The sequence below is a fragment of the Mesoplodon mirus genome (assembly GCF_964341445.2).
Source record: "Mesoplodon mirus genome assembly, chromosome: 14".
Classification (NCBI taxonomy): domain Eukaryota; kingdom Metazoa; phylum Chordata; class Mammalia; order Artiodactyla; family Ziphiidae; genus Mesoplodon; species Mesoplodon mirus.
This window is the reverse complement of record NC_138990.1, coordinates 60308728-60336577: the sequence shown is the minus strand read 5'-3', so window position 1 is coordinate 60336577 and position 27850 is coordinate 60308728. Positions and strand designations below refer to the sequence as shown.

The 27850-nt window shown below is 36.9% G+C and overlaps 1 protein-coding gene across 1 annotated transcript in view; it reads left to right on the top strand.

Moving 5' to 3' along the window:
• Nucleotides 1-27850, top strand: part of LRPPRC (leucine rich pentatricopeptide repeat containing) — a 104668-nt gene that overhangs the window by 67372 nt on the left and 9446 nt on the right. The window contains exons 26-32 of the mRNA XM_082643124.1: nucleotides 6064-6132; nucleotides 6932-7022; nucleotides 12142-12284; nucleotides 12425-12530; nucleotides 16139-16265; nucleotides 22584-22672; nucleotides 26304-26508. Coding sequence (XP_082499250.1) covers nucleotides 6064-6132; nucleotides 6932-7022; nucleotides 12142-12284; nucleotides 12425-12530; nucleotides 16139-16265; nucleotides 22584-22672; nucleotides 26304-26508 — 830 coding nt within the window. The remainder of the gene's footprint in view (nucleotides 1-6063; nucleotides 6133-6931; nucleotides 7023-12141; nucleotides 12285-12424; nucleotides 12531-16138; nucleotides 16266-22583; nucleotides 22673-26303; nucleotides 26509-27850) is intronic.

Genomic DNA, 27850 nt, shown 5'->3' with positions numbered 1-27850 from the left:
AGTATAGACATTTTAACAATATTAATTCTTCTGATCCATGAACATGGGGTATCTTTTCATTTATTTATGTCTTCAGTTTCTTTCATCAAAGTCTTATAGTTTTCAGTGTACAGATCTTTCACAACCTTGGTTAAATTTATACCTAGGTTTTTTTTTTAATCATTTTGATCATCTTGTGAATGGTATTTTATTTTTTTTCAGATATTCTGTTGTTAGTGGATAGAAATGAAACTGATTTCTATATGTTGATTTTGTATCCTGCAACTTTACTGAATCCGTTGATTAGTGCTAATAGTTTTTTAGTGGAGTCTTTAGGACTTTCTGCGTATAATATCTTGTCATCTGCAAACAAAGACAGTTTTATTTCTTTTTGATTTCTTAAATAGTTCTTTTATCCTGGGGTATAGGATTTATAGGAAGTATTTTGTAAGGGTAGATTGTTCCCAGAGACCCTTCAAAATCAGAATAAGCAGGCTTGAGTTCATGCGGAAGACAGTGAACTCTCAGCAGTGTTAGAAAGAAATTTATACTAGCAGAAGAATATGTGATAGATGAAAGGGGGTTTGGGACAGTGAGATTAATAGGATCTGAATTAGGATAGTGGTTGTAGGGATTTTTTTTTTTTTTTTTTTTTTTTTTTTTTTTGCGGTACGCGGGCCTCTCACTGTTGTGGCCTCTCCCATTGCGGAGCACAGGCTCCGGACGTGCAGGCTTAGCGGCCATGGTTCACGGGCCCAGCCGTTCCGCGGCATGTGGGATCTTCCCAGACCGGGGCACAAACCCGTGTCCCCTGCATCGGCAGGCGGACTCTCAACCACTGCGCCACCAGGGAAGCCCTGTTGTAGGGGTTTTTAAGACACTTTACTCAGTCATCTCAAATGATATCTAATAATTACAGGATAGTGACCTTAATTAGCAGAAGGTGTGGTGAATTAACAGAGACATAAGATCATCTAAGCTCTGAACTGAGAGAAACTAAGCTGTAACTTAGATCTGATACAGCGTCTCCCATCATGAACCCTTCCTTATAAGTTGGCATTGGCAGATTTTATAACCTAAAAGTCCTCTAACTAAGGTGGTTGATAATATTTGAATGGCTTCCCAGTTTGACCAATTTCCCCTTCTTCCCTCCCTCCCTCCTGCCCTTCAATAAATTATGGCTCACATCTTACAGTTTTGTTCTAAAGATAGACCTTAAAAAGATGAATCCATAAAATGCAATAATTGCTGTAACAGAGAGTGCTGTAGAAAGCATCTGTTTCAGACTAGATCTTTCTGAGGAAGTGATGTTTGGGATGAGAACTACAGGATGAACTGGGAGCCAGCCACGTAAAGAGTGGGAGCAAAAGCATTTCACTTAGAGGGCACAGTCTGTGCAAAGGCCTAGAAATTTTGTCATGTTTTTATAGATGGTACCTCTTTTATGGCTCATAGTAGCAAAGATTTGGACTAAAACCCAGGCCTCCTGAGTTCTAGTCCCATGCTCTTTTGCTAGAAATTATGATAAAATAGAGCGGTATTTCTTTGTTTTTTAAAAAAAATGACTTCATTCTTTCGGCCAAGTGTCTTTTAAGGTACTTCATTCACCTCCCAGGAAAGAAGTGTTGCAGGTCATTTAAATAAATTAACAGTTTAGATCATTCATTTTGTGTATTAAGACTGGAGATTAAGTCCAGGGAGAGATGATAAAAACAAGTACAAAAAGTTAAATAACCATATTAAAGGTTTCTATAAAGAATTATATTATTTAATTTTATTCTTAACCCTTTGAGCAGTTCAGTAATCACTTACTGATTGCCTGCCATGTGCCAGGCACTAAGTTCTCAGGATACAAACACAACGATGAGTAAAGAGTCTGCTTTAAACTTATTTAGCATTTCTTTTTCTAACCTCATCCCTTGAGGTTCAAACCTAGATTACAAGTTAACCAATATTGGTAACATTTTTATATTCTCAAATGATTCATGTACATCTTCTTGTGAGCCTCACATAACAACTCTGAGAAGTAATTAGGGCAATGAAACTTCATTCAGTTCAGGGTGTGAGTGTGGAGCTTATTTAGTTAGTAGTAGTCATGGAATTTGAAATCACGTCCTGATTTCACATTTTCTGTTGGTTCCCTTACACTATTTCTACCTCCATGATCTCTCTTTTTTAAAAATTGAGATACGATATAACATTTCATAAGTTTAAGGTGTAGGATGTGTTTATTTGATATGTTTATGTATTTCGGTACAACCTCCATGATCTCTCGACCCTTAATATCTGAACCACCAAAACAACTTATCGTTTCTCCAAACTTACTCTTTCTTGACTTTTCCCTCTCGTCTTATCTGCTATTACCCTTCCGTCACACTTCAGCCAGAGTAAGTTTGCTGTCTTCTCAGGGGGCAAAACCCTTCTTTTTATGACTTTGCCTTTAGGACCAAAAGTTTGGATTACAGCAGTCTCCCAACCTTTGTTCCTCTTCCCTTTGTTCTTTAATAGATCAAATTCAGGGTTTTATCCTAATTTGCCTTCCTTAATAAGCCAGAATGGATCTTATATATAAAGAAGGGATTTTAGAGCTAGTTTCCCCCTCCAGCCCTCGAATTTCAAGAGATGTCAGTCAGTTCTCATGCAAATTCATACCCCCCTCCCATGAGTTAGTTTACTTAGTATTTTCTGTAACACCTGGATCATATTTAGTTAATGATAGTTAAACTGTTAGTTTGACTTGCTCAGACATATTTTCCTCCTTACTAGACCATGGTCCTTAAGTCTGTCTCTGGAGATTTTACAGAAAAGGACAATTATTGAAAGGTTTAATAATTTCCATGGTCCCCCCTTTTCTCCTTGCTCTCCTGGCTGTGGGGATAAGTAGTTGTGTTCTTGCTGTTTTTGTTTGTCCCATACACCTCGTGCACTTGATTTTCCTCCTACTACTCCAGCTAAAGGACATGAAGCCAGAGTAGTTGTTTGTTTTCCATTTTCCATTTCTAGCAGTAGTGGTAAGAAAACTCAGAGCAGGTAAAAATCACTATTTTAGTTAAATTTAAAATGATTGCCTTTGAGATAGAGTTTGAAGTAGAAGAATCTTCATTTGTTTTCACTTTAAAGGTAATAATTACTTGATATCTATTTTCACTAATATACATCGAAGCCTATTATAACAACAAATTTACATCAAAGTAATATAATGAAATTAATGAAAATTATTATTTTATTTTGGATTACTTTTTTTCTTATACAAGTGAACCTAGTACTGAATTGGAACTGCACAAAGAGTGTTTTGAAGCACATTAACCCAGGTGGAAACAAACATGCTGTATTTTGGTTTTGGTGTTTTTTTGTTTGTGTGTTTTTATTTTTGCCTGCATTGGGTCTTCGTTGCTGCGTGCGGGCTTTCTCTAGCTGTGGCGAGTGGAGGCTACTCTTCATTGCAGTGCTCACAGGCTTCTCATTGCGGTGGCTTCTCTTGTTGCAGAGCACGGGCTCTAGGCGCATGGGCTCAGGAGTTGCGGCGCACGGGCTGTAGGGCACACGGGCTTCAGTAGTTGTGGTGTATGGGCTTAGTTGCTCTGTGGCATGTGGCATCTTCCCGGATCAGGCATCAAACCCATGTCCCCTGCATTGGCAGGCGGATTCTTAACCACTGTGCCATCAGGGAAGTACCTTTTTGTTTTTTTTTAATTACAGTAATTACTTTATCCTTACTGTCTATTAAATAGATTGTATGTAACAAAAACAGGAAAAATTAAGAGTTGAGTTCATTGTTTTAATTAAGCAGTAACTGGTTTTGGATAAGCTATATTTAGCATCCCAATTAAAATTCTATTCTTCTCCATGTTTTATTACATTTTTCATTTTTACTTTAAATTTGCAATGTTTAAAATTCAATAAGATGTTAAGAGATAAGCCAGAAATGTAGACTATTACAGAAGCCTAGGAGATTTAGTTAATCTGACCTAGATGTTCTTTTGATGATTGAGATTTATTTGTGAAAACAGTTCTCAATTTCAAAATGAAGAATAGGAATATCTGCCGTATAAGTCAGTTGTCCTGCCAGTGACAGGCAGATTAATCAGCCACAAAAAGGAAGAGTTTGCCATAAAAGTTGTGCTAGTCAGATCATTGGCATTTGGATGAGCCATAATATTGAAGGTTATAAGTGAATGTAGCTCTTGCATTTTGCCATGTTTTAAAGAGGATTATCTAGTATTTTTTCAAGGGCTTTTTGTGTACATTTGATGTTGGCTTCATTTTCAATGTAATGCATGTGAAACAAAACAGATAATGTGAGAAAATCCTTGAGTAGAAATTGGGTACAAATGTAAATATTAATGATGTTTGAGAATATATATCAACAGTTAATTTATTCAGCATTTATTTCGTGTATCGCAAAATGTGGGTACTTGCACAGTTAGAATGAGAACACTTATACAACTTCTTCTGTACCAATTTTTCTGTCATTCTACCAAAGCTCTGAGATGTTAGTTCTTGTGTCAGTTTTTTGGTTTTTGTTTTTTGTTTTTTTGCGGTACACGGGCCTCTCCCGTTGCGGAGCACAGGCTCCGGACACGCAGGCTCAGCGGCCATGGTTCACGGGCCCAGCCGCTCCGCGGCATGTGGGATCTTCCCGGACTGGGGCACGAACCCTCATCCCCTGCATCAGCAGGTGGACTCTCAACCACTGCGCCACCAGGGAAGCCCTTGTTTCAGTTTTTAATTTAACATTGTACAATACTATTTTTTAAATTTATTTATTTAATTTATTTTTGGCTGCATTGGGTCTTCGTTGCTCTGCACAAGCTTTCTCCAGTTGCGGCGAGTGGGGGCTATTCTTCGTTGTGGTGTGTGGGCTTCTCATTGCGGTGGCTTCTCTTGTTGCGGATCACGGGCTCTAGGTGCATGGGCTTCAGTAGTTATAGCATGCGGGCTCAGTAGTTGTGGCTTGCGGGCTCTAGAGCGCAGCCTCAGTAGTTGTGGTGCACGAACCTAGTTGCTCCAAGGCATGTGGGATCTTCCCGGACCAGGGCTCGAACCCATGTCCCCTGCATTAGCAGGCGGATTCTTAACCACTGCACCACCAGGGAAGCCCCTACAATACTATTTTTAAGAAATAAAAAGTAATGAGGACTTATAAATAAGAGATCAGATTTGAGAGTTGCCTGGTGTCATCCACAAAACTGAGTGGAGAAGGCAGTAAATGTATGTCCTCTGGACTGGAGCAGCCAGGGTAATGAGTATGTTGTTTTCTTATCGTAATGCTGAGATTGAAATGTAGTATTTAATAGGGAAGCCCTATTACAGATGATGAAAATACTGGAGGTAGAGTGACAGATCCTTGGAATTATATGTGAAGTGTTTTGTCTTTTATTTCAGTATCCAGAATTGTAAAGTAATTGTTTTGAAGCCAGAGTTATTGACTAAACCTTAGTAATTCCTAATTGAGGCTATAACACACATCTCAATTACTGAAATAAACTAAGACTATGAACTAATTTTAAGTACTTAGCTTGTTTTTAGTACTTAGCTCTTTAAACGTTTAGTTTTAGATACTAGGCAAACGTGTTGTAATCAGAATACTTTTATCACTGAGTTTTACAAAGCATGTTTCTTAAAAAGCCATTGGTTTTATCATTGTGACAATTGTTAATAAGTCAACATAACATATTAATAGTTTTTGCTTCCTGAATCTATTGGGATCTCTGAAGTTGTGTGTGTGTGTGTGTGTGTTTAATTTCACATATTTTGGAGTTGATTTAGTCCATCATTTCAAGGTTTCTTTTTGAGCTACAGAAAGCTTAGCCATTTTTAATGATTAAAGATTTATGGAATGAAAATTGACCTACAAAGTAACGTTTTGAAATAACCCGAATCTTCTAGACACTGGTTAAGTATAGGTTGTTCTAATCCTAAAGGTGTTTGATAATTGTGGGATTAAGTTATAGGTTTCTTTTAGTATCTCCACTTGGCAGGGAGGAAGCAGGGTCATTAGAAGGAAAACTGTTTGTCTTTGAGGGAAAATTAACATTTAGCTGAAGCCTTAACTGTGTGCTATATGATTATTTTATTTTACAGACTCCAGGCATTAGAGCTCGGCCTACAAGACTTCAGTGGTTTTGTGATAGATGTATTGCAAGTAATCAGGTTTGTGTTTAATTTCTGGTCTCACTCACCTAAAACTGTGAGTAGAAAGCAAGTGTCCTACATGTCCTGTGAGCATTTGGGGAGTTCAGGAGATGCAACATTGCTTATCTTGGTTGTTTTCCGAATAAGCAATAGCTTTATTCTGGTTTCTGAGGTCCAGTGGAATCCCTAAAAATTTTTACTGGGGCTCTGAAGATTTTAGCTTGCTTCATTCCACTTGTTGGTTTGAGCAGGCTAATGTTGTTTCTTTGGCAATTTAAATCTGCTTCAGTTGTTAGTGACCAGAGGAGTCACTTGATGGGAGCCCATTGGAGTTTCTACTTTACCTCTACTCCAGCACAGGTATCTGTTCACATCCTGCCAAGAAAAAGTCACAGGGAAAGAGGAGTTTAAAGTTTGGGTGGAGGAATATTCCTATTAACAAATATAGATATACTCACTGAATCCTCCAGCCTAAATATCTTTGAATTCTACAGAATGCTCCTTTGTGGAGGTTCCCTCAACTAGATAATTATTCATGTGTTATTGACTCCAAAGAGTCCTTTAGCCCTTTAACTTAAAATTTTTTTTAATTATGATAAAATACATATAACATCAAGTTTATCATTTTAACTATTTTTAAGTGTACAGTTTAGTGGCATTAAGTACATTCACGATGTTGTGCTCAGTCCTTTAACTTTTGAAGTGAAGTTAATCTGCCCTTTGGGTAAAGCTAATTTGAAGGATTATTCAACTATATTTGTCAACTATAAAATGTCCTTTACACAATCTAGATCCATCTGTTAATCTTATTTTTAAGGTTGAAACTCTAGAAAAATTAGTGGAGCTGACACAGAAGCTATTTGAATGTGATAGAGACCAGCTATACTACAGTCTGCTAAAACTATACAGTAAGTAATCTGACTGTTCCTCGTGTTTTCATTTTGAGACATTTATTCTATGGAAGGCAGTGGCCAGAAAGGAATATCAGGCTGTGAGGAAGCTCCAGGGGTTGTCAAATGTAGAGTCTTAAACAGAGGCTCACGTAGAGGCCAGATTGAATTTTCTCACAAAATGTTATATTGTATCACTAGACACCCTACAATCTTCATAATTTCTGACATTCTTGCTGCAATAATGAGAAGGTGAGAAAAATCTTCATCATAGCCACAGAATTTAATAGGAGTTTTTGAGGAGAGACTATTCTCTTTTTTTCTTTTAATTTAATTTCTTTAGTAGATTTATGAGTCACTTCTATAAATAAGTAATCATTGACATGTTCATGTGTATAGATCTTTTTCCAGAAAAATGCATATTGATGTACAAACTCATTGCTGAACAATTACTTTTTAAAATGTGATTGTATTATAATATAATTTTGACTCAGTTCTATATTACAAATGTTTTTCAACACTTTATCACCTACAAATGGCTACATTGAACAGATATACTAGAATTTACTCAACCAGTCTCCTACTGCTAGACAAGTGAATAGATTTCAGTTTTCCATATTATAAAATAACACTGAATTAGTCATCTTTGCATCTAATCTTTGTTAACACCCTTAATTGTTTCCCTAGGCTGAATTTGTGTTTTTATTAAGGGTTAAAAGTGATGAACTTTTCTGAAACCTTTGATCTCTATTGTCAAACAGTACTCTAGAACTGTGCAGTCTCTTAGGGTATTTGGGTAGAGAGGAAAAACACTTAGAATAGTCAGTGACCTTTCTTCCTTCCTTTCCTTCCTTCCTTTTCTTCATAGATATTTGATCTAGATTTATTCTTTTTTTCTTTTGGGAAGTTTTCCTTCACCTAACATAGACAGCAATGAATAAGGTGATTTCATTTGTCTTTTTGAACTTGTATTTATTATCATTGGAAGCTTTGTCTTACATCTTGATGGTGTATGTAAAATAAGACTTGCTGTAAAATTTACATTTCATTTGTTGGTTGCATTGACATACCACAATGTAATTCTTAAAACTTTGGCTTGAATATGATCAGATTCTGGCACACAATGCTCAGGTTGTTGTTGAATGTATAGAATTTAAAAACTTAGGTTTTAGGTATGTAGTCCTCAATTAGTGGATTATAACCTGTATTTGAGTGCTGATTCTCCCTCCTTCCCCTGCTTTTTCTTACTTTTGAAGAACTGTTTCTTGCTTAAATTCTAATTTTATGCAAACTAAAAAAAAATACTAATATATCCAAATGAATCTCAGCCTTTAAAATCATCCCCATAAGAAGACTATATAAACTTTCGTTCAGAAATACTCTGAAGCCCTTACTGTGCTAGCCGTTGAGGTAGGCACTGCAGATAGAAAGGTAGTGCTTTTCAGAAGAGTTAGACCTGAACCAACACTGACAATACCTTGGGGTGAAAGAACAGCTGTAAGGATGCATGAGGTACAGCGGTAGTCCAGGGAAAGATGAGAGGCAGCCAGCCTTACGGACTTCCTTCTCCTCTGCAGATGACCTTTTGCTGTTGCTTTTTTAAAAAGAAAGAAAAGAGAAAGCAACTTTGAACTACATCTTAAAGTTTCCTTTAGGGATAAGCAGGAACTCTTATAAATAAACTCTGAGGTTTATTACCCTTTTTTTTTCTTTAATCCCCTCTATCTGTTCTGATGGACACCCCCCTTCCAGCTCTGTATTTGAGCCAATAGTCTGAGGCGCTCTCCTCTCCTTAGCTGAGGAGCCTCTGAGGCTGAGGTAACATGAGGGTGGCCTCTCATGGAACTGGAAGCTGGAGGAATCGTTATAGGGAAGTATACGTTTTAACCCAGTTTGTTTACTTCCCAACTTCTATACTGCTATAAATCAATAATGTGGTTGTGATAACCCTGATCCTTCCCTTTCTGAAGAAAAAGCAAGGTTTCTCCTCCTGCGACCTGGCCCCCTCCGTTTTGCCCACTGACTTGGACCACTACTTAAATATGTTAAATAAAGCACTGTGGACTCAATTTATTTGAACAGGAACATACAGTATGGAATGACGTATGAAATGTGGCCCTGTAACACATGAAAAAAAATCCATGTTTTAGATTGTGGATTTCTGAGAAAACAATTTGTTTCACCTATTGGAATTTTTTATGAGCTCATTCTTTTTCATGATGTAATTTTCACCCTTGAAAGGAGTTCATTTAATTATTTGGGTTTATTTGTTAAAGAGCAGTTTTGCTCGTTTATTTTAAAACAGTACCTTTCACACAGGTACACACACTTATTTTGTTGTGAATTACAGCATACTACAGAAACATGCACAAGACAAAGATACATTGCTCCATGGTTTATGACAACAGCATCCATATGACTATCATCTCGTAGTTCAAATACCATAGAAACCCCACGTGAAGTGCCAACTGTTGTACACACTGGTCAGATAGCCATAAATGAAGCCCCATAACTATGTCTGTTCCTGTAAAATTCACTGATAGTGTCAAAAATCTTTGGTTTTATAGCTTAAGAGTTCTCAAATCATTTAGTAGTCAGCGCTCTTGTTCTTTAAAGAGGACACGGGGAGTTCCAGGGAAGTGATGGAATTATTGAGGGAGTGCCCATTCCCTGGTCACACAGCCCAGGTTTGTGGCTGTTTGATTCTTCAAATAACAAGTATGATTGTTGTTGTCTTGGTTGAAGGAATTTTAAGCCCCAGAGGGATATTATGAAAGAAAGGCATGGCCCTTCTGTGCCTTTGTGAGAGCATGGCTGCAGATTTTGGCACTGACTAGTTTGATTGCCTCAAATTTTTGTTATGTATTCTGTGATCCAGGTACATTTCCAAGATTTTTTTTTTCCAAAAAAAAAAGTGTGTATATCTCAGTTGTTTTATGCTGTATGCACTGTCTAGTTCTCACCTGTATTTTGAAAAAATTTTTCTTGTTACAAGCTGCTAGTCCATTTGAGCAGGTGCATCTCTGTTATATCTTGTCCTCCCAAAGTAGAAGCTTTTCATATAGTTTGTGCTTTTTTAAAAAGAATTACCTTCCCAGAGTTCTTTCAGTCTGAAGGCAGAGTTGTACCTCATCCACCTCTTCACTGTCTGAAATAGTTATGTTAGCTTAAAAATTAATCTCTTTAAAAAACACCTGGGCTTCCCTGGTGGCGCAGTGGTTGAGAGTCCACCTGCCGATGCAGGGGACATGGGTTCGTGCCCCGGTCCGGGAGGATCCCACATGCCGCGGAGCGGCTGGGCCCGTGAGCCATGGCCACTGAGCCTGTGCCTCCGGAGCCTGTGCTCCACAGCGGGAGAGGCCACAACAGTGAGAGGCCCGCGTACTGCAAAAAAAAAAAAAAAAAAAAAACACCTTAGCAGGGCTGTTCCCAGCACTTGGAAAGCTTCCCTGTGTCCCCCACAGTCCATAGTACCCTTTCGCACAGAACAAAAGTGGTTCCTCTTTCCCCTTCTACAGAATTAAAGATTTGGGGGCTTGGGTTTTTGTTTTTAATTTATTTAATCAAATAAACTAAAGTGTATTTGATAAACTTTATGTATAAAGTTTTATACGTTAACATACTTGAAAAATTACTCTTGAATTTTACATTACATGACAACATTTTAATGAAGGAAAAGCATAATTAGCTTATGAGAGTCTTGCTTTGAAAATTGATTGTAAATTTAATAAGGGTTTTATATTAGGCTGATTTTTATTGTCAAAGTATATATAAAATCACTCTGAACTTTAGGTTAATTTCTACTGTTTGGGCCACCTTTCAGCATATTCCTTATGAAAGTTCTTTGAGTTGTTTGTTTTTTTTTTTTTTTCTTTTTGCGGTATGCGGGCCTCTCACTGTTGTGGCCTCTCCCGTTGCGGAGCACAGGCTCCGGATGCGCAGGCCCAGCGGCCATGGCTCACGGGCCCAGCCGCTCCGCGGCATATGGGATCCTCCCAGACCGGGGCACGAACCCGTATCCCCTGCATCGGCAGGCGGACTCTCAACCACTGCGCCACCAGGGAGGCCCTCTTTGAGTTTTTTACTTCCAGGAGTCAGTTATCAAAAAGCTTAGCTTTTCAGTTTTAGGGTGGGAGGGAAATCTAGGAAAATTCCATGTGTTGTAGTATTTTGGTATTTTTGAGAAGCAAATTTACTCATGTTTTCTGGAACATTTGTGTCCTGAAACACACCCTCTTCCTGGAGCTGACCATACACCATTAAGATATTCCTTATTCATATTAGCAAATTTTTTTTAAAGGCCACATTTAAAACAGTACTTCTTAGTGCCTGATAGGTATATTGAATTTAGTGTCATAAGACATTTTTCATATTTTGCTCTAGTTTCTCACAAGCAGAAATGGCTTGACCTTTTCTTTTTTCAAAACCCATTAGAATGTTTAAAAATAAAGTCTTGATTCTTAAGTCTTTGCTATTTGTGAAGACAAGGTTACCACGTAGAAGGAACTAGATATTTCATTATGAAGGAAGCTGCCTATTTCTTTCCAGTAAACTTCCTGTGATCTTACTTAGTCTGAGGGCATTATGAGAAATCTGTTACACACTGACATAGGAATTCTTCAAGTTGACAGAAGAGACAGAATTCTCCCTACTTAACTAAGGGAAAAAGGTTTGTTGATTTGTCACTTTTGACATAAATCACACATTTGCACACTTTCAATCATTTTAGACCTTCGGCTGTGTACTGTACTGTATATGTGTATCCCATTGTCTTTCCAAAGTCTACTGGTCATAGTTGAATTGTTACCTGTTTCTGATTTTGATTTTAACAGTGGGCAATTTCTCAGTTACTTTAAAAAGGTAAACTTTGTATCAACATGATTTTCAAAGTTCTTAATAAAGTGTGGGTTTTTTTTTCTGTTGTTTTTTAATAGGTAAGTAATTTCTATGGTTTAAAATTCAAAAGATACAGAAAGGTATACAGAAAGAAGTCTTCTTACCTTTGGTCCACAGTCACCCTGGTCCTTTCCCTGGAGGCAATGTTTGGAATACTTCCTTCAGCATCAAATAAAAATAGTTCTAAATATTGTCATGAATTCTATTTAGTACGTTCATTAATTTCTGCTTAATTTTACAGAAGTGAATGGTGACTGGCAAAGAGCTGATGCTGTCTGGAATAAAATGCAAGAAGAAAATATTATTCCTCGTGGAAAGACATTAAGGTTATTAGCGGAAATCCTTAGGAACAATAACCAAGAGGTTCCATTTGACGTACCTGAGGTAATTTGTTTTTAACTGTAAGCATAACAGATTTTTTTGTTTGTCTATAACTTTAGGTAATAGATTAGCCCAGCTTTACACTGAAAAGGTCACTGTTGTGTTTACCACTTTTTGTTTAATTGAATAATTTTATTTTTAAGTTGTGGTATGAGGATGAAACACATTCCCTGACTTCATCACCCTCACCTGTAGAAGTTAGTCTCCAGAAAGAGCTATTGAATGCCTGCCACAGGAAGAAAGACAAAGGTAAATGTGTACACTGGGGTCTTCTTTCTGATAGCAACATGGGATTTAAACCCAACAAATTAGTAGTGACCTCGGGTAGAGATGGAACTTAAATTGTATATATTAATTATTTTCTTTCATTTTTTAAGTTAACAAAGACATTTTGGGACAATTGGGAAAATTTAAATATTGACTGAGTAGTGGGTCATTAAGGAATCACTCATTTTATTAGATATGATAACAGCATTATGATTTATAGGAAAATGTCCTTAAATTTTGAGATCTATAATGAAGCATTGAGAAATGGGAAAAAAAATCAAGATTTCTATAATTTATTTTAAAGTACTTAAGCCATAAAAAATGGTTAAACAAATCTGGCAAAATGTTAATTATTAGGTGTAGGTGATGGGTATGTGGAGGGGGTTATTACACTATTCTTTATATTTTTCTGTACATTTGAAATTTTTCATAATAAAAACTAAAATAGTGCATTTTTTCAAAAACTACACTTTGAAAATAGCATTATCATTAATTTTTTGGCAAGTGTATTTGTTACATATTTTTATGTGAAAGCAAAAAATGATTAGGGCGTTAACCATCATACTAGTGTGTGTTAAGCAGTATCTCGAGGTTGAAGGCAGGACATGAGCCCTGTTTCTTGCGTTTCTTCCCTTTCTTCAGTGGTAAACTTTCCTGAAGGTATGCCTACCTCTATTGTGACTACTTTTAAAATTTCTTTGACCATCTTGAACCCTCTGATACAAGCTTGCCTATCACATTCTAGATGTTTTCATTTAGACTTCGTTGTACTCTCCCCAGATCATATATTACTTTTGTTTCCTTCATTTTTGTTAATTTTTCTCCATAGAATGCTACTGTTACCTTTAACTCCTCCAGTTTTTGTGTACATTTTCAAGTATGCTTTATGATAACTTAACCATTATGCAGCAGATTTTCTTTTCATTTTCGTATTGACAGTTTTGAGCTCCCTTCAGTAGAAAGTCATCAATTTTGAAATTTATAGAACCTTTTAATTTCTTTTTTTTAATATTGTATTTTTAATTTTATTTATTTATTTATTTTTGGCTGCGTTGTGTCTTCGCTGGTGCGCACTGGCTTTTCTCTAGTGCCAAGCGGGGGCTACCCTTCGTTGTGGCGCGCGGGCTTTTCGTTGCGGTGGCTTCTCTTGTTGCAGAGCACAGGCTCTAGGCGCGTGAGCTTCAGTAGTTGTGGCATGTGGGCTCAGTAGTTGTGGCTCGCCAGCTCTAGAGCGCAGGCTCAGTAGTTGTGGCACACGGGCTTAGTTGCTCTGGCATATGGGATCTTCCTGGACCAGGGATCGAACCCGTGTCCCCTGAATTGGCAGGCAGATCTTAACCACTGCGCCACCAGGGAAGTCCGAACCTTTTAATTTCTTAACTAGAAGTTTTGTGACACTGACGAAGTGTCTGAAGGAGGAATTAAGCTAAGCTCTTATGCTTTCTTAATACTGCAGAGTAACTTTTTATTCTTTCTGAGTCATTTTCCTTTGTTGCATATTCAGTCTATATATCCTTGAGTCTTTCACCATGTATCTCTTAAACCTAAATATAAAGTTCATTATTATCAATACTATTTAAATATTCTAATGGAATTTTGATTTGATTAAAATGAATGAAGGTTAGTGTATATTTCCTGTTTAAAGATTCCAAAGCTCCATATATATTGCCTTTTTTTAATTGTTTTTATTTAAGTAAAAACATTTTAACCAGCTAACTAAATATAATGCAGTGTATATTGTAAATGTAAAGATATACCCCTATTCTAGTTAAAAAAAATTTTTTTTTAATAAATTTACTTATTTAATTTATTTTTTCCGGCTGTGTTGGGTCTTCATTGCTGCGTGCTGGCTTTATTTGCAGCGAGCGGGGGCTACTCTTTGTTGCGGTGCACAGGCTTCTCATTGCAGTGGCTTCTCTTGTTGCAGAGCATGGGCTCTAGGCACGCGGGCTTCAGTAGTTGTGGCTCGTGGGCTCTAGAGCGCAGGCTCAGTAGTGGTATACAGGCTTAGTTGCTCTGTGGCATGTGGGATCTTCCTGGAACAGGGCTCGAACCCGTGTCCCCTGCATTGACAGGCGGATTGTTAACCACTGTGCCACCAGGGAAGTCCCCTCTTCTAGTTTTAATATACAATTTACATTTATCTAGTTGGTTTCATTCTGTTAATTCTGCAGAGGTTTGAGTTACTTTTGTGTATATCTCAGAATTGAATGCTTGGCAAAATATGAATACTTTGAAAATTGAATTCAAGACTACAGTTTTAGAAAACCACTAGTAAGCTTTTCTAGATTATTTTGTTACCTTAAATATTCAAATTGTACTTACTGTGTATTTTCATTCAGCAAAGTAGTGAACTATTATAAACGCTTGTTGGGATGTAGCCAATAATTGCAGTACATCATAACTTCTCAACTCTATTAAAAGGAAAATATATGCATATGTACTGAATGATAGATTCTATCTTTTCTTAGTTAATATACAAATACTAAGATCATAACCTTTTTCTCTTGTTTTCTCTGAATTTAGCTTGAAAGTTAACTAAGTTTTTGATGTTGTCACTTCAGTTTTTTGAAGGGCTAATTCAAACTCCCCTAACTTGTAAACACAAGCATAATTTCTGCTTGTTTAGAAACCTCCACAGTAGCTCAGAATGTTCTTCTGAGCGTTAATATCATGTTCATTCCTATTTGTGTGTTCTATATTTCTTTACATGGAGCTTTATATCCATAAAAGGTCTTATGTGATAGTTCAGTTATGCCCCATCTTTATTGTGATTTGTTTATACACACCAGAGTGTGGATTGTAGTTTCAGTTGGATGTTTATAGCCAGGCAATTTTATTTCAGAAAAGTAAGTGACTGAAAAGTGTAGTTACTTCTCTTTTGGTAACATCTTTTCATTCACTGACAGTTATTGTGAACAAGTGAAATAAAACTGTTAATCAGTCAAACAAATGTTGCTTAGTTTACTTGTTAGATATCTGTATATTTGAAAATTGTATGTTTTTGTATAAGTCCTGTCGTAGCCAAATAATTTGATCTCCTAATTTTAGCATTACAGGCTATACTCACTGTAATGCTGTTGTGTTGGAGTCTTAACCGCAGGAACCACCCACTTACAGATTCAAGATCGCTTTAAAGTGAATCTTTTGCTCCCCTCAATCTAAATTATACCCCTGGTTTATTTGGACTTTAACACACATTTTGCAATTTATTTTGAAACTGGAAACTGGGATCATCTTTTGATAAACAAATTCAGAAGAGCTCTTTTTAGTTTTTATTGGCATGAAAATAATTTGTTGACCTTAAAGAGCTAGTATGAAAAATAATTTTAAAACGAAGCCCTTTCTGGTACCATCCATTTGGATTAATTAGTAGTTTTCATAACTGTCACTTTGTTTTTTAAAGATTAGAAGAGTGATAACATCTGCTTGCTTGGTCAGTGTGTGTCTCTGTAGAGTGGTATTGTGAGTGAGTATTAAAAGAAGCAGAAATATGGGGGTTTGGGGCTTTGTTTTAGGGCTTTTCCCCCTCCTTTTTTGCCATTTCAGAATAATGTCATCTCATTTTTTGTTGTTTTTTTCCTTCATAGATGCATTTAATATTTTCCTGAAAGCAAAAAAGCAAAACATTGTGTTCAATAGTGAAACTTATGCCAGTCTTACAAACTTACTGTTGATGAAGGATAATCCTACACAAGCAATGCAAGTGAAAGATTTGTAAGTATTAGTTCATCTATTAAACCTCACACTTAAAAAAATGTATCAACTATCATTAGGATTTTTCTAATGATGTATTGTAGTAGCAGTTGCTTAATTGTGTTCAACTAGTCACAAAAATTATATGAAATGGTTTTCTAATTTTATGGGGGTTTTTAACCTACAAAAAATATAACTTTTATTAGCCCTGCACACTGCAGTGTATTTTATTTTACCTTATGTAACCTCACAACTCATGTATTCTATTCATATATAGAAAAGTAGTTTTTTGTTTTTGTTTTTGTTTTTTTGCGGTACGCAGGCCTCTGACTGTTGTGGCCTCTCCCGCTGCGGAGCACAGGCTCTGGACGCGCAGGCTCAGCGGCCATGGCTCACGGGCCCAGCCGCTCCGCGGCACGTGGGATCCTTCCGGACCGGGGCACGAACCCGTGTCCCCTGCATCGGTAGGCGGACTGTCAACCACTGCGCCACCAGGGAAGCCCCCAGAAAAGTAGTTTTTAAAATCATATTCTGTTTCTTGTTCAGCAACTCGATCTGTGTACCTTTTATGGTGGAAGCAGCCTGATACATGAAGATACCAAGGGCTTTGAACTTAGGCAAGGGTTTGAATCTTACTTGAAAGCTCGTGGGAAAATTTCCTCCTATCTCTGAGCCTCGGTTTTTCTTCTGTCTAATGAGTAGATGATAATAAATCTTACATTAATGATTTCTTCTAGTTATTGAAGGAGATAGAGTGAAGTAGAGAAAATACATGGTACTCAACAATTTTAAATACCTTTTCTCTTTCCCCTTCTTGCTTTGTAATCTGTTTAGTGGTGTTGGTGTTCGTGGCAGTAGTGGTTTTGTCTCTGGCTAGTTCCCTAGAGTAAAATACTTCGTTAATCAGAACGAGAATAAAGTTTTCTTCCCTGGTGTTGTGTCAGTTAACTGACTCTGTTGTCTTATCCCCAAGGAGTTACCTTCAAAAGTTAAGTAATTAATCAGAAAGGGCCTAGAAAGGAGAAGATCAAGGTCACCTGCTCTGGAAGGTACACCTGTCCTGTTGATGAGTCAATCAATAGCTTTATTTTCAATGGCAAAGGTCAACCTTTTCCTAGTATATTGTAAGTTTTGAAATAATCTCTCCTGGCTAACTTTTGGCCTGCAAAATTTTTAAGTCACAGCACTTTTGGAATATTAGAATCCTGAATAGAAAATGGGTGTTTGCCATTCTTGGAATTCACTGGAAAACCTGGCGTTAATATTAGTGTTATGTTAAAGTTATGCACCATAGGGCTGTGTTTACTGTTTATGTTTCAGTGCATTTTGAAAAATACGTTGTGTATGACTGTACTTGTCTGTGGAAATATATCTGTATCTATTGACATATACACACACACAGTATATATAATTCATATATATATACTTAAGTACTATATATATATGGATATACACATACACCATATATATCTATGATCTTGAATCACTTCTATGTCTTGATATAGGACAGTCGCACTGAGACATTTAAGTTCAGGTTTTTAATGCATTGTGTCTCATTTGTGTTTTTACTCAGTTGCTAATTAAATTATCTATCTCTGGAATACTCAGTACATCCTCAATTAGTGACTTGGAAAATGTGACATTGAACAACATCCTGTCATCCATAACCATTGAAGTCATCCAGGAGGTGCAGGTTTTTTCCTACAGTTAGTTTTCTTGGAAAATTATTATCTAAACACTATCCACAATTATCAAAGGTGTTTTGAAACAACAGTGATTTGGGAGGAAAGGGTGGCAGAAAAAAGAGAGGAACATTTTGTGTTGAGAATTGGGTATGATTAACTGAGGAGATGGAAGCAAAGAAGGAAAACTTTTTCAAGTCTTTTAATCCTGAGGTTGGTCACAGAGACCTCTGAAATACTTCCCAAAAGTACAGATTATAATTCTTTCATTTTAATTGGGCTTGTTCTAGAATGGTGAGCCTCACATTCTGGTAGCATAAACAGATAACCCACCACTCACCCCAAAGGTTCTGACTCACCTGATCTGGCGTGGGGCCCAGGAATCTGTGTTTTACTAAACACCCCAGGTGAGTCAAGAATCACGTCTTAAACATTTTGATCACATACCATTATCAGTGAGCTGTACTACTGTAAGTATATTATAAAACATACTCCAAAAATAGCAGTTTTTTGGAGAATAAGATTTAAAAATAGAAACTTAAACATTTTCTTGACTCACCCTAGAGCATTCACACAGTGTGCATACCTCTTGCTGGAGACCCCTGGTCTAGAGTAGTTTTTCAAATTGCATTTATAACCTGTTAGTGGATCATGGACTCTATTTAGTGGGGCAGAATCAACATCTTTTTTAGTTAAATAGAATAGAAAATATCAAAGCATTCCATGTAGTAAAGATATTTTGTGAACGTTTGCTTTCAGTTATATGTGCATCTGTATATCAGTGCACTGGTATGTACCGTAAAACATCGTTTCTTACTATGTCTGACTGAGAATCTTGATCAAACAAGTGTGAAAGCTGTTGACCTAGAAGATGGTTATAAGCACAGCCCTTCTATTTACACTTATGTCCACAACCTGTAAAATGTAGGTTTATCTTCTTTCCTTCCCTCCCTCTCTAGATGTTCATGAAACCTTTCTGTACTCCTGAGGTTACTTTTATCTTCCCCTGTGTTATCTTTTCAGGAGTATTTTGTAGCTACCTTCCCCATGTAGTTGTGTGGGCCCAAAGAGAATCCTAGATGCCAAGCTTTAGAATGCCCAGAGGCACTTAATCTGGGGATCTGTGCACATCCTTTTCTTTGAACCAATAAAATGTTATATCTGACTATGAAGAATCGTATCTTGGGTTAGATCTACATTGGGTACTTTCGAAAATAACTCTGGACTGGGAATTCAGAAGCGGAAGTTAAGAGTTCCAATTCTCTGTTACTGGAGGAATGTCGTATAACTTCTCTGGATTTGTTTCCTGGTTCCAACCTTGCCAGTGTTCCACTAGGTCATCTCTTCCCCTTCTGGCTCTGCATCAGTGATCAGAATGAAAAATAATTGTTGCTTTTTTTTTAGAGGCATCTTTTTTGTAATGTGGTGTGACCAAATGAGCTACTGTAGCAAGTTGAGGTACCCCCAGTATTATTCTGGCACTACTACTCTCATATTACTCTATAAATAGCAGTCTGTTACAGTTACCTACATGATGCCACCTGTTCAATCTTAAGAGTGTTGTCTTCCCTGTGAACTAATGCAGTCTTTGTTTTTGCTGTACCTTTGCTGTCTCTAATGTGTTGCAGATTCACTTGACTACTAGTGAGATTTCTGCAGTTTTATTAAGAAGGTTACTTAACCTTCCCAACAAGTAATGGAACCTCAAAAGTAACAGATGCCTTTAACATTTTTGAAAGAAAAAAAGAAAGAATAACTTTCTTTCATTTTTAGTTAGAATTACAACATTTCCTCGTGTTTCAAAATAAAAATTTAGGTATAGTGAATTCTTTCAAGGGAGGGGAACTGCTTATTCATAGAGCAGTAATGGTTATAAATTGTTATTTTAAATCTCTGTTAACACTGAACTCTATTCTTAGGAAATTTGAGAATCATGTGATTAGCTCTGCTTTATCTTTCAAGAATAGCACTTCATTTTCTCTTGCTCCTACTAGCTTCTTATTTTATTCTGTCTAAAAATAATGCTAAATTAATAACTGATGGTTTTTACTGGATTGGCCAGTTTTTGTTTTCCAAAGTAAGATAAATTCTAATCACTGCCTAGTGTCCTATGTGCGTGTTATATAAGTACAATCCATAGACCAGTCATAGCTCTGAAATCTCTAATATGAAACTTTCCATGTGATACTATCTCCTTTGGTTAAGACAGAGTAATTTTTGCAGTTGATTGTAAGTTAAAAGATTGATACCCCTTCACTCTGCAGTTTTTTTCCTTTATTTTAGCAGTTCTAAAAATGAAAAGAAAATGTCTGGAATTCTGTGCTGTCCAGTCCAGTAGCCACTAGCCATAAGTGCCCACTTAAATTTAAATTATTAAAATTAAATATAATTAAGGTTTCCATTCCTCCATCACAGTAGCCAGGTAGCCACATGTAGCTGGTGGCTACCCTGTTGGACAGCATGGATAAAGAATATTATCGGGCTTCCCTGGTGGCGCAGTGGTTGAGAGTCCGCCTGCCGATGCAGGGGACACGGGTTTGTGACCCGGTCCGGGAGGATACCACATGCCGCAGAGCGGCTGGGCCCGTGAGCCATGGCCGCTGAGCCTGTGCGTCCGGAGCCTGTGCTCTGCAGCGGGAGAGGCCACAACAGTGAGAGGCCCGCGTACCGCAAAAAAAAAAAAAAAAAAGAATATTCTCATCATCACAGGAAGTTTGATTTGACATCTGTGTACTAGATTTTTTTCCAAAAGGAAAGATCAAAATTATGAGTCAGAAGTAGACTCCTCTTATTTTATTGTATGAATGAATACACTGCAGAATCACCAGTACCTTCTGTAGTTTTTCTCCCTTTGCCAGTTTGGAATATATTTTGGTTGTGCTTGGTCAGTTTCTACATATGTAAAACATGTATATGTTCAGCATGTAATAGAGCTGGGGAGTTTTCTTCCTATTTATCCTCACTTTCAAATGTGTATTGAATACACACCTTCTTGAGATAGGAAGAGATTATTAAAAGAAAAATGTTCTGTGTTTTGAGATTTTCAAAAGGTTTGACAATCAAGTGTGATGTCAGAAGTTTTGTTACCTTATGGTTTTAATGAATTTTAGGTAATATTTTCAAGTAAATATGGTATAATACATGTAATAATGTTGGCATAAGAAGTGAGCTTAATTTTAATAGTGTCTGCTTGTTTATTTAATCATGCTAAAGATTGAGAAAGTAAATCCTTTATTTTCTGCAGTTTATAGTCTCATGTATGAGTTTTTGACTTAAGAGCTTTGACAGATGGGATAAAGGAAAAAAGTCAAACTGAGCAGTGGGTGCTTTGGTGGGATTAAGAGGATCGTTCGGGGGGATAAGAAAATCCTTCCCCCAGGAACAGTAAGGGGGGAACCTCAGAGGCTGAAAGTGACTGAGAGGATGGGCACATCACGGTGTCTTTGGAGGATTTTCTTGGGATTGACGAGAGTAATTTATCAGTGACCCTGCTTTTCTCACAATCTGCTCAGCTTAGATGTTCATGTCGGTAGGCCGAGGTTGTTGGAAGCAAGATCATCACTGAGCTTGATAAGGCAAATGGCAGCAATTTCTTTTGCTCCTTTTGACCTGTGGAGATTTCCTAATCGGGAGATAAACCCTAGGGGCATTAAGGATGCTGAAATTTCATCACAGGAGATATGCAAACAATGTAGCAAACAAATCATCTCTGGCTAGGGTTCTTCTTGTCTTCTTTTCTTTCTTTTTTTTTTTTTTTTTAATTACGTAGGTTTTATTCATAAGAAAAACGAGTTTTTGCTCTTGAGTTTTAAAAAGTTGGGGGGTTTTGGGCTTCCCAGGTGGCGCAGTGGTTGAGTCCTCCTGCCGATGCAGGGGACACGGGTTTGTGCCCTGGCTCGGGAAGATCCCATATGCCGCAGAGCGGCAGGGCACGTGAGCCATGTCCGCTAAGCCTGTGCGTCTGGAGCCTGTGCTCTGCAACGGGAGAGGCCGCAACAGTGAGAGGCCCACGTACCACAAAAAAAAAAAAAAAAAAAAGTTGGGGGGTTTCAAATTTAAGGCTGGGACAAGATTGTGTGAAATTTTACATTTTAACGTAGCAGTGGTTTTAGTTCTGCAGTATATTCACCTTTAAAAATTGTATGTATCTAGATGACAGAAATTTGAAAATTAATCAACCAAATGATATGGTGTTAGTAATATGCTTTAGTTTATATTTAAAATATAAAGTGCTGAAAATAAATGCTCATTTTTGTTGCTGAAAGAATAGTTTTACATTTTATAATTATGGTGAGTGTAGAAAAAAGAGGAAAAAGTATCCAGCTTAGGATACAGCAGAACAATGCAGGGCATGCAGTTATTTTAGTCATCTAATATGTCAGCATTCAAGAATCTGAACCAATTGTTTAAAAAAAATCTTGTACTTTGTTTCTTTTGTTGCTCATTTCCAACTTTGTCATCTGTCAGAATGCAAAAAAAAATTATCCTTCTATAACCATTGACAGGATAACACAAAAGCTGTCTCCAGGTCGATATTTTGCAGCAATATTTTTAACATATGAACAGTAGTTTTTATAATTTCACCTTGGTGCTCAACCATTTATTATCGTATCAGAAGCATGTCAGTAATTCCTTTCTAAATGTCTGCTTCTTTTAGCGCTGAGACCCACATCAAGGGCTTCACACTGAACGATGCTGCCAACAGCCTCCTCATCATAACGCAAGTTAGGCGGGATTATTTGAAAGGTATGTCACAATGCTTGACCTTTACGTCACATTAATGCCTCTGCAGATTTTTCTTGTAACGCCCTTCGAATACTTGGATAAAGGAGTCCATTTAGCAAATTACCTGCTTATCAAGAGCCTTTTGTGGTAGCTGAGAGACGTAAATTACTGTACATGCATTTATAATACAGCTTGAATATGAATGTACTTGTCATTTGACCACTTAGTCCAGTTTCCATTCCATTTAACACAAGATGGGTTTTCTTAAGATGAATCACAGCTCTTCAGACATGCAAAATTTGTGTTGCAGAAGGAGAGAAAGTACAGGCTTTCAAGTGCGTTAAAATTCACAGCACAAGTCATTTTGCTTTGGAAATTAACATACTTTAGAGCATCTGAAACAATTCCCAGCAGTTGTTTCTTGCATATTGTGTTGGTTGTATGTGAGTTAGCAAATGAGTTAAATTGAGTGTTAAATGTGTGGGATTGTGCACCAAATGATTATAATATTGATTTTTAAAACTTAATCTAATACTTTTTTAATAGTTCATAATACCAACAGCAGTAAGATACGGTGTTTGGAGTTTTGAGTTTCGAGCTTTTGAATTAACAGGATAACACCCGAAAAATGTAGAGATGACTTTGGGGAGGGTTGGGATGAGGCCATTTGTTTGGTAGAGGCTGTTTATGGGTTTGCAGAGGGATGGATTTGGATCGGATGGTCTTATGAATGAGCTCCCAAGGGGAAAAATGATGAATCTCTTAAATTTAGATAAGCATCTTTTCACATGTAATTTTACATTTGAATTTTAGTTGATACAGTAACACCATGGTTTTGCCGATACAACAAAACACACTTAGGAACTCTTTAAGGAAGGTTTAAACAGCTCTTTAACGGTTAAATATGTTGCCTAGTTTTTTCCTCACTCTGTATATACTCCTCACTTGCATGCTTATAAAATAATTTCACATCTCTGAAAGTTGCTGTCTAATTGTGCAGCTTTAATGTTGCCTGTAATGCCTAGAGGTATTGGTCTTTGGATGTCTTCCTAATTGGTTAGGACTGAGTATGTAAGTGATAATTTCTGCGTATGCAAAATTGCTGCCTCAGTATTCTACAGGCAGGACCAGCCTGTTAGACAGCCTTCAGTCATAATTGAGTGTTGTAGGGCTTGCTATTAAAAATTTAAAAGCTTTCATTTTCTTTGCAATAGAAGAGGCTTTTTGGCAAGTAGATATTTAAAAACAATTTTTTTTTACTTTTTAAATTTTTATTTTATTTTTGGCCACGACACGCAGCATGTGGGATCTTAGTTCCCTGACAAGGGATCGAACCTGTGCCCCCTGCAGTGTAAGTGCGGAGTCTTAACCACTGGACCTCCAAGGAAGTCCCTGATAAACAATTTTAAAACAATGAAAAATTAAACTTGCTCCTATATAAATAAGTTCATTTTTGTAAATGACATTTTGTAGACATGGAGATCAGAATAAAACACTTTTTAAATTTCAAGGAGTTAATTTTTGAGCTGAATCTGATCAGTGTTTAACTTGACTGCTATCCCACTTGTATGTTAGGTACCCTGTGAAGACAACAAGAAACTATGATACAATTTCACATCTGTTTTCAGCTGTTCACCTGGAGGTTGGTTGAGAGCAGAAGCTATGAACCCACCTCCCAATGCCTCACCACGGACTAACCTACTGTGGTCATTGTCAAGGACGGGAATGCTGTTGGCACTATCCACATCTCCTTATTTTGTTCCATGGCTGACTAGAGCTCCCAGTTTAAAAAAAAAAAAATTCAGGTTGCTTTTTCTCAATTCCATCTAAAGCAGGAAGAAAAATAAAGCCAGTTCAAATGCTGTTCTGGGACATTAATAGCTGATACATCACACCGTTGCAATATAATCAATATTACTAGTAAATTAGGTGACAGTGTGATAAGGACTCGGGGAAGGGTGTGGATGGATACTGCTTTTGGCGTCCTGTAAATCATGAACTGTCCAGAAGTCCAGCCCTGTATGGGAATATGATTTCGGTTCCAAGGTCCCATGCTCCGTTTGGATAGATGTGAAATGATCTCTTCTCCTGTATCCTCCACTCTTTCACACACACATGCACCCATAGATGCAGGCTCTGGGATGGTTAGATTCTTGGGTTGAGGTCTAACAGTATGACCTTGGGGAAATTGTTTAAATTATCTGTGCCTCAGTTTCCCACATATAAATTTGGTACCTAACTTCAGAGGGTAGTTGTGAGTGTGACTGCTTAATACTGGGTCTGGCAAGTAGTAAGTGCTCAACAAATGTAGTAAAAGCTCAGTAAATGCGAGTTACTATCCTCACCATTGTTATCTTATTTTTGTTGCTATTTGATCCACTGGTGTGGGAAGATCCTCCTGGCTGACAGTATTCTTGGCTAATAAAAATATTCCATATTATCTGTGTATGACCACCAGTTAAGATTTTATCAAGTTTATTTTCTATAGATAATATTAAAGTAGTATAAATAACATTTTTTGTTTCCTGTATGTTCGTGTATATTCATAAAATTTTATTGAATATGCCTTTTAAACTGCCTATTTTCCCTTTTCCCCATTTGAGAATCACTGGTTTCGAATGTAGATTTGAAGTAATAATAAATTGTTTATTCAGTAATAAATAACTTAAATTCATGATGTCTTTTACTGTATCACTTTTAATAGAGTGTTTAATTATTACCTTTTCCCCATTCTTCTGTTAAAGATAGACTGTTATTTGGAAAGGTGCTTTGAGGGTCTTAGTTTTGTGTAGGTTACACTGCTTTAATCTCTATAGAGCCATGAAGTTTTCTTTGGTAGCAGTGATTGTTGTGCTAAGTATTGCATTTTCCCTGCAGTCCACCACTTTATTTAATATAATGATTTTGCTACCCTGGCACTTAAATTAGTAAGTCAGAAGGATATTCCATATTTATCCATAATCATATACTTGTAAGTATGATACTTTAAAAAAAGAAAAAGAAACTCCTGAGGGGTTTCTCCCTGGGAATCTGATGAGCTTTATTTTCTCCGAAAAATCAGTGTAAGAAAATATCTGCAAGATATGTAATCGTGTAAAATAAATTTGTTAGTGTGTAAGTTGAATGTTCCAGTTTGGCTGCTCTTCTTGTATGATCAGTCCTTTTTGGATTAGAGACATTGTTTTTAAGAAAGAATCTTTGCGGTATTAGAAGATTTTGATAATAATGAATCTTTTGAGTATAATAAAATCTGGGAAAGTCTGAATGTGGGTAGAGGTTACATATTTTTGGAAGGCCTTTAATTTTTAAAATTTTTCCTTATTTATATTTCTCTGAACTTGTCAACTTCTTTGAAATTAGTCACTAAATGTTATCCCTGAATGGAATCCACATTCTGTCAGTAACATCTGCATTTTCTCTGTGACTTAAAGAAGAAATTTCTCTGGTCTCTGATATCTTACAGTCAAATAAATCTTCATTTTTTTTTAGGTTTCTCATAAAATATTAATATTTTCTGTAACATAGAATAAATTATTCATAGCTTTTTGTGTATAGTCATTTGGTGCTCATATTTAAAAGCTAGTTTTCAAAACACATTAAAGTCAGCACGGTTCATATAAAAAAAGCTCTGTCACCTGCTCTTCTATTGTAGATGCTCTAACAACACTAAAAACAGCCTTGGATCTGGAGCAGATACCTTCTAGGGTAGCAGTGACCCGCCTTATTCAGGCATGTGCCTTGAAGGGTGATACAGAAAGCATACAAGACATTCGGAAGTTGGTAGATGGACTCGAAGATTCAATTGGACTTTCCCGTATGGTTTTCATCAATAACATTGCTTTGGCACAAATAAAGAAGTGAGTATTTTCGAGCTTTCATTTTCTCCATTGGATACCAGAAGGAACGTTATCTCAAATCCCACCTTTTAAAAAACTAGGGTATTAGAAGCTGTATCAACTACAGAGGAAGTATTGATGCCAGTTGCTGATTATTCTGTAGCTATCAGGGAATAATTATATGTTAACAAAGTATGTTTTAGCTTTAAATTAAATCTTAACATTTATCAAAATTTTCAAATTCATAAAATTTGCTTCACAGTTGGTAACTTTTGTCATTCATAAATTCCAGGCCCTTGTTGAAACACTTGGTTGCAAAAGTGAAAAATAAGTTCATTTCAATGTCAGCAACACTTGAAGGTGACACTCTACCAGTACATAGTGAAATGGAAGGCCTAGCAAGCTTGTTAAAAATACGCTTTTCCATCTTCCCCACCCTCCTACCCATCCACCCCTGTCAACACACATCCACACAATGGGAGGTATTTAGAGATGATTCTTACACCACCATTTCTAGATTCCTTGTTGAGAATCACTACTGTAGAAGTAAATAAGAACTTGATTTTTATTAACCTCACTAGCAAAGTTAAAGATTCATGGGGGTAATTATGTAATTGACATTTTTCATGCTTTTAGAAAAAAATGTTCTTTAGCAGTTAATCCTACATACATTTAATGAGTTGTGATATGAAAATGTCATGTTGGTTTTTACAGGGGTTTTTGTTCCTCTTTCTTTGGGCAGAGAAGAGGTTTTGTTTTGTTTTTCACCCTTTTAAAACTATTTCCCCAAATAGAACTTTAAACTTTTCCTTTAATAAGAAAATGTGATTATTTTAAGTTAGAAGATCCAGAAAATTATCCAAGTCTTTGTTGCTGCACACGGGCTTTCTCTAGTGTGGCGAGCAGGGGCTACTCTTAGTTGTGTGCAGGCTTCTCATTGCGGTGGCTTCTCTTGTTGCAGAGCGTGGGCTCTAGGCGCACGGGCTTCAGTAGTTGTGGCACACAGGCTTAGTAGTTGTGACGAACAGGCTTAGTTGCTCGGCGGCATGTGGGATCTTCCCTGCCCAGGGCTCGAACCCATGTCCCCTGCATTGGCAGGCAGATTCTTAACCACTGCGCCACCAGGAAGCCCCTGGATGAAATTTTAAATGTTACCATATAAACAGAGTTTTGTATGAGGCCGAGGATATGTTTTTATTCACTATTAAATAATTCTCTAGCTAAAACCCATAAGAAAAATTTATTGTAATGGTGTACTCATTTTTAGAGAATTCTTGTTTTAGGTAATAATTCCAACATAAAATTGATTATTTGGATTTCGAGTGCCATATCATAACTGTAAAGTACCAATTAAAGAGCATCT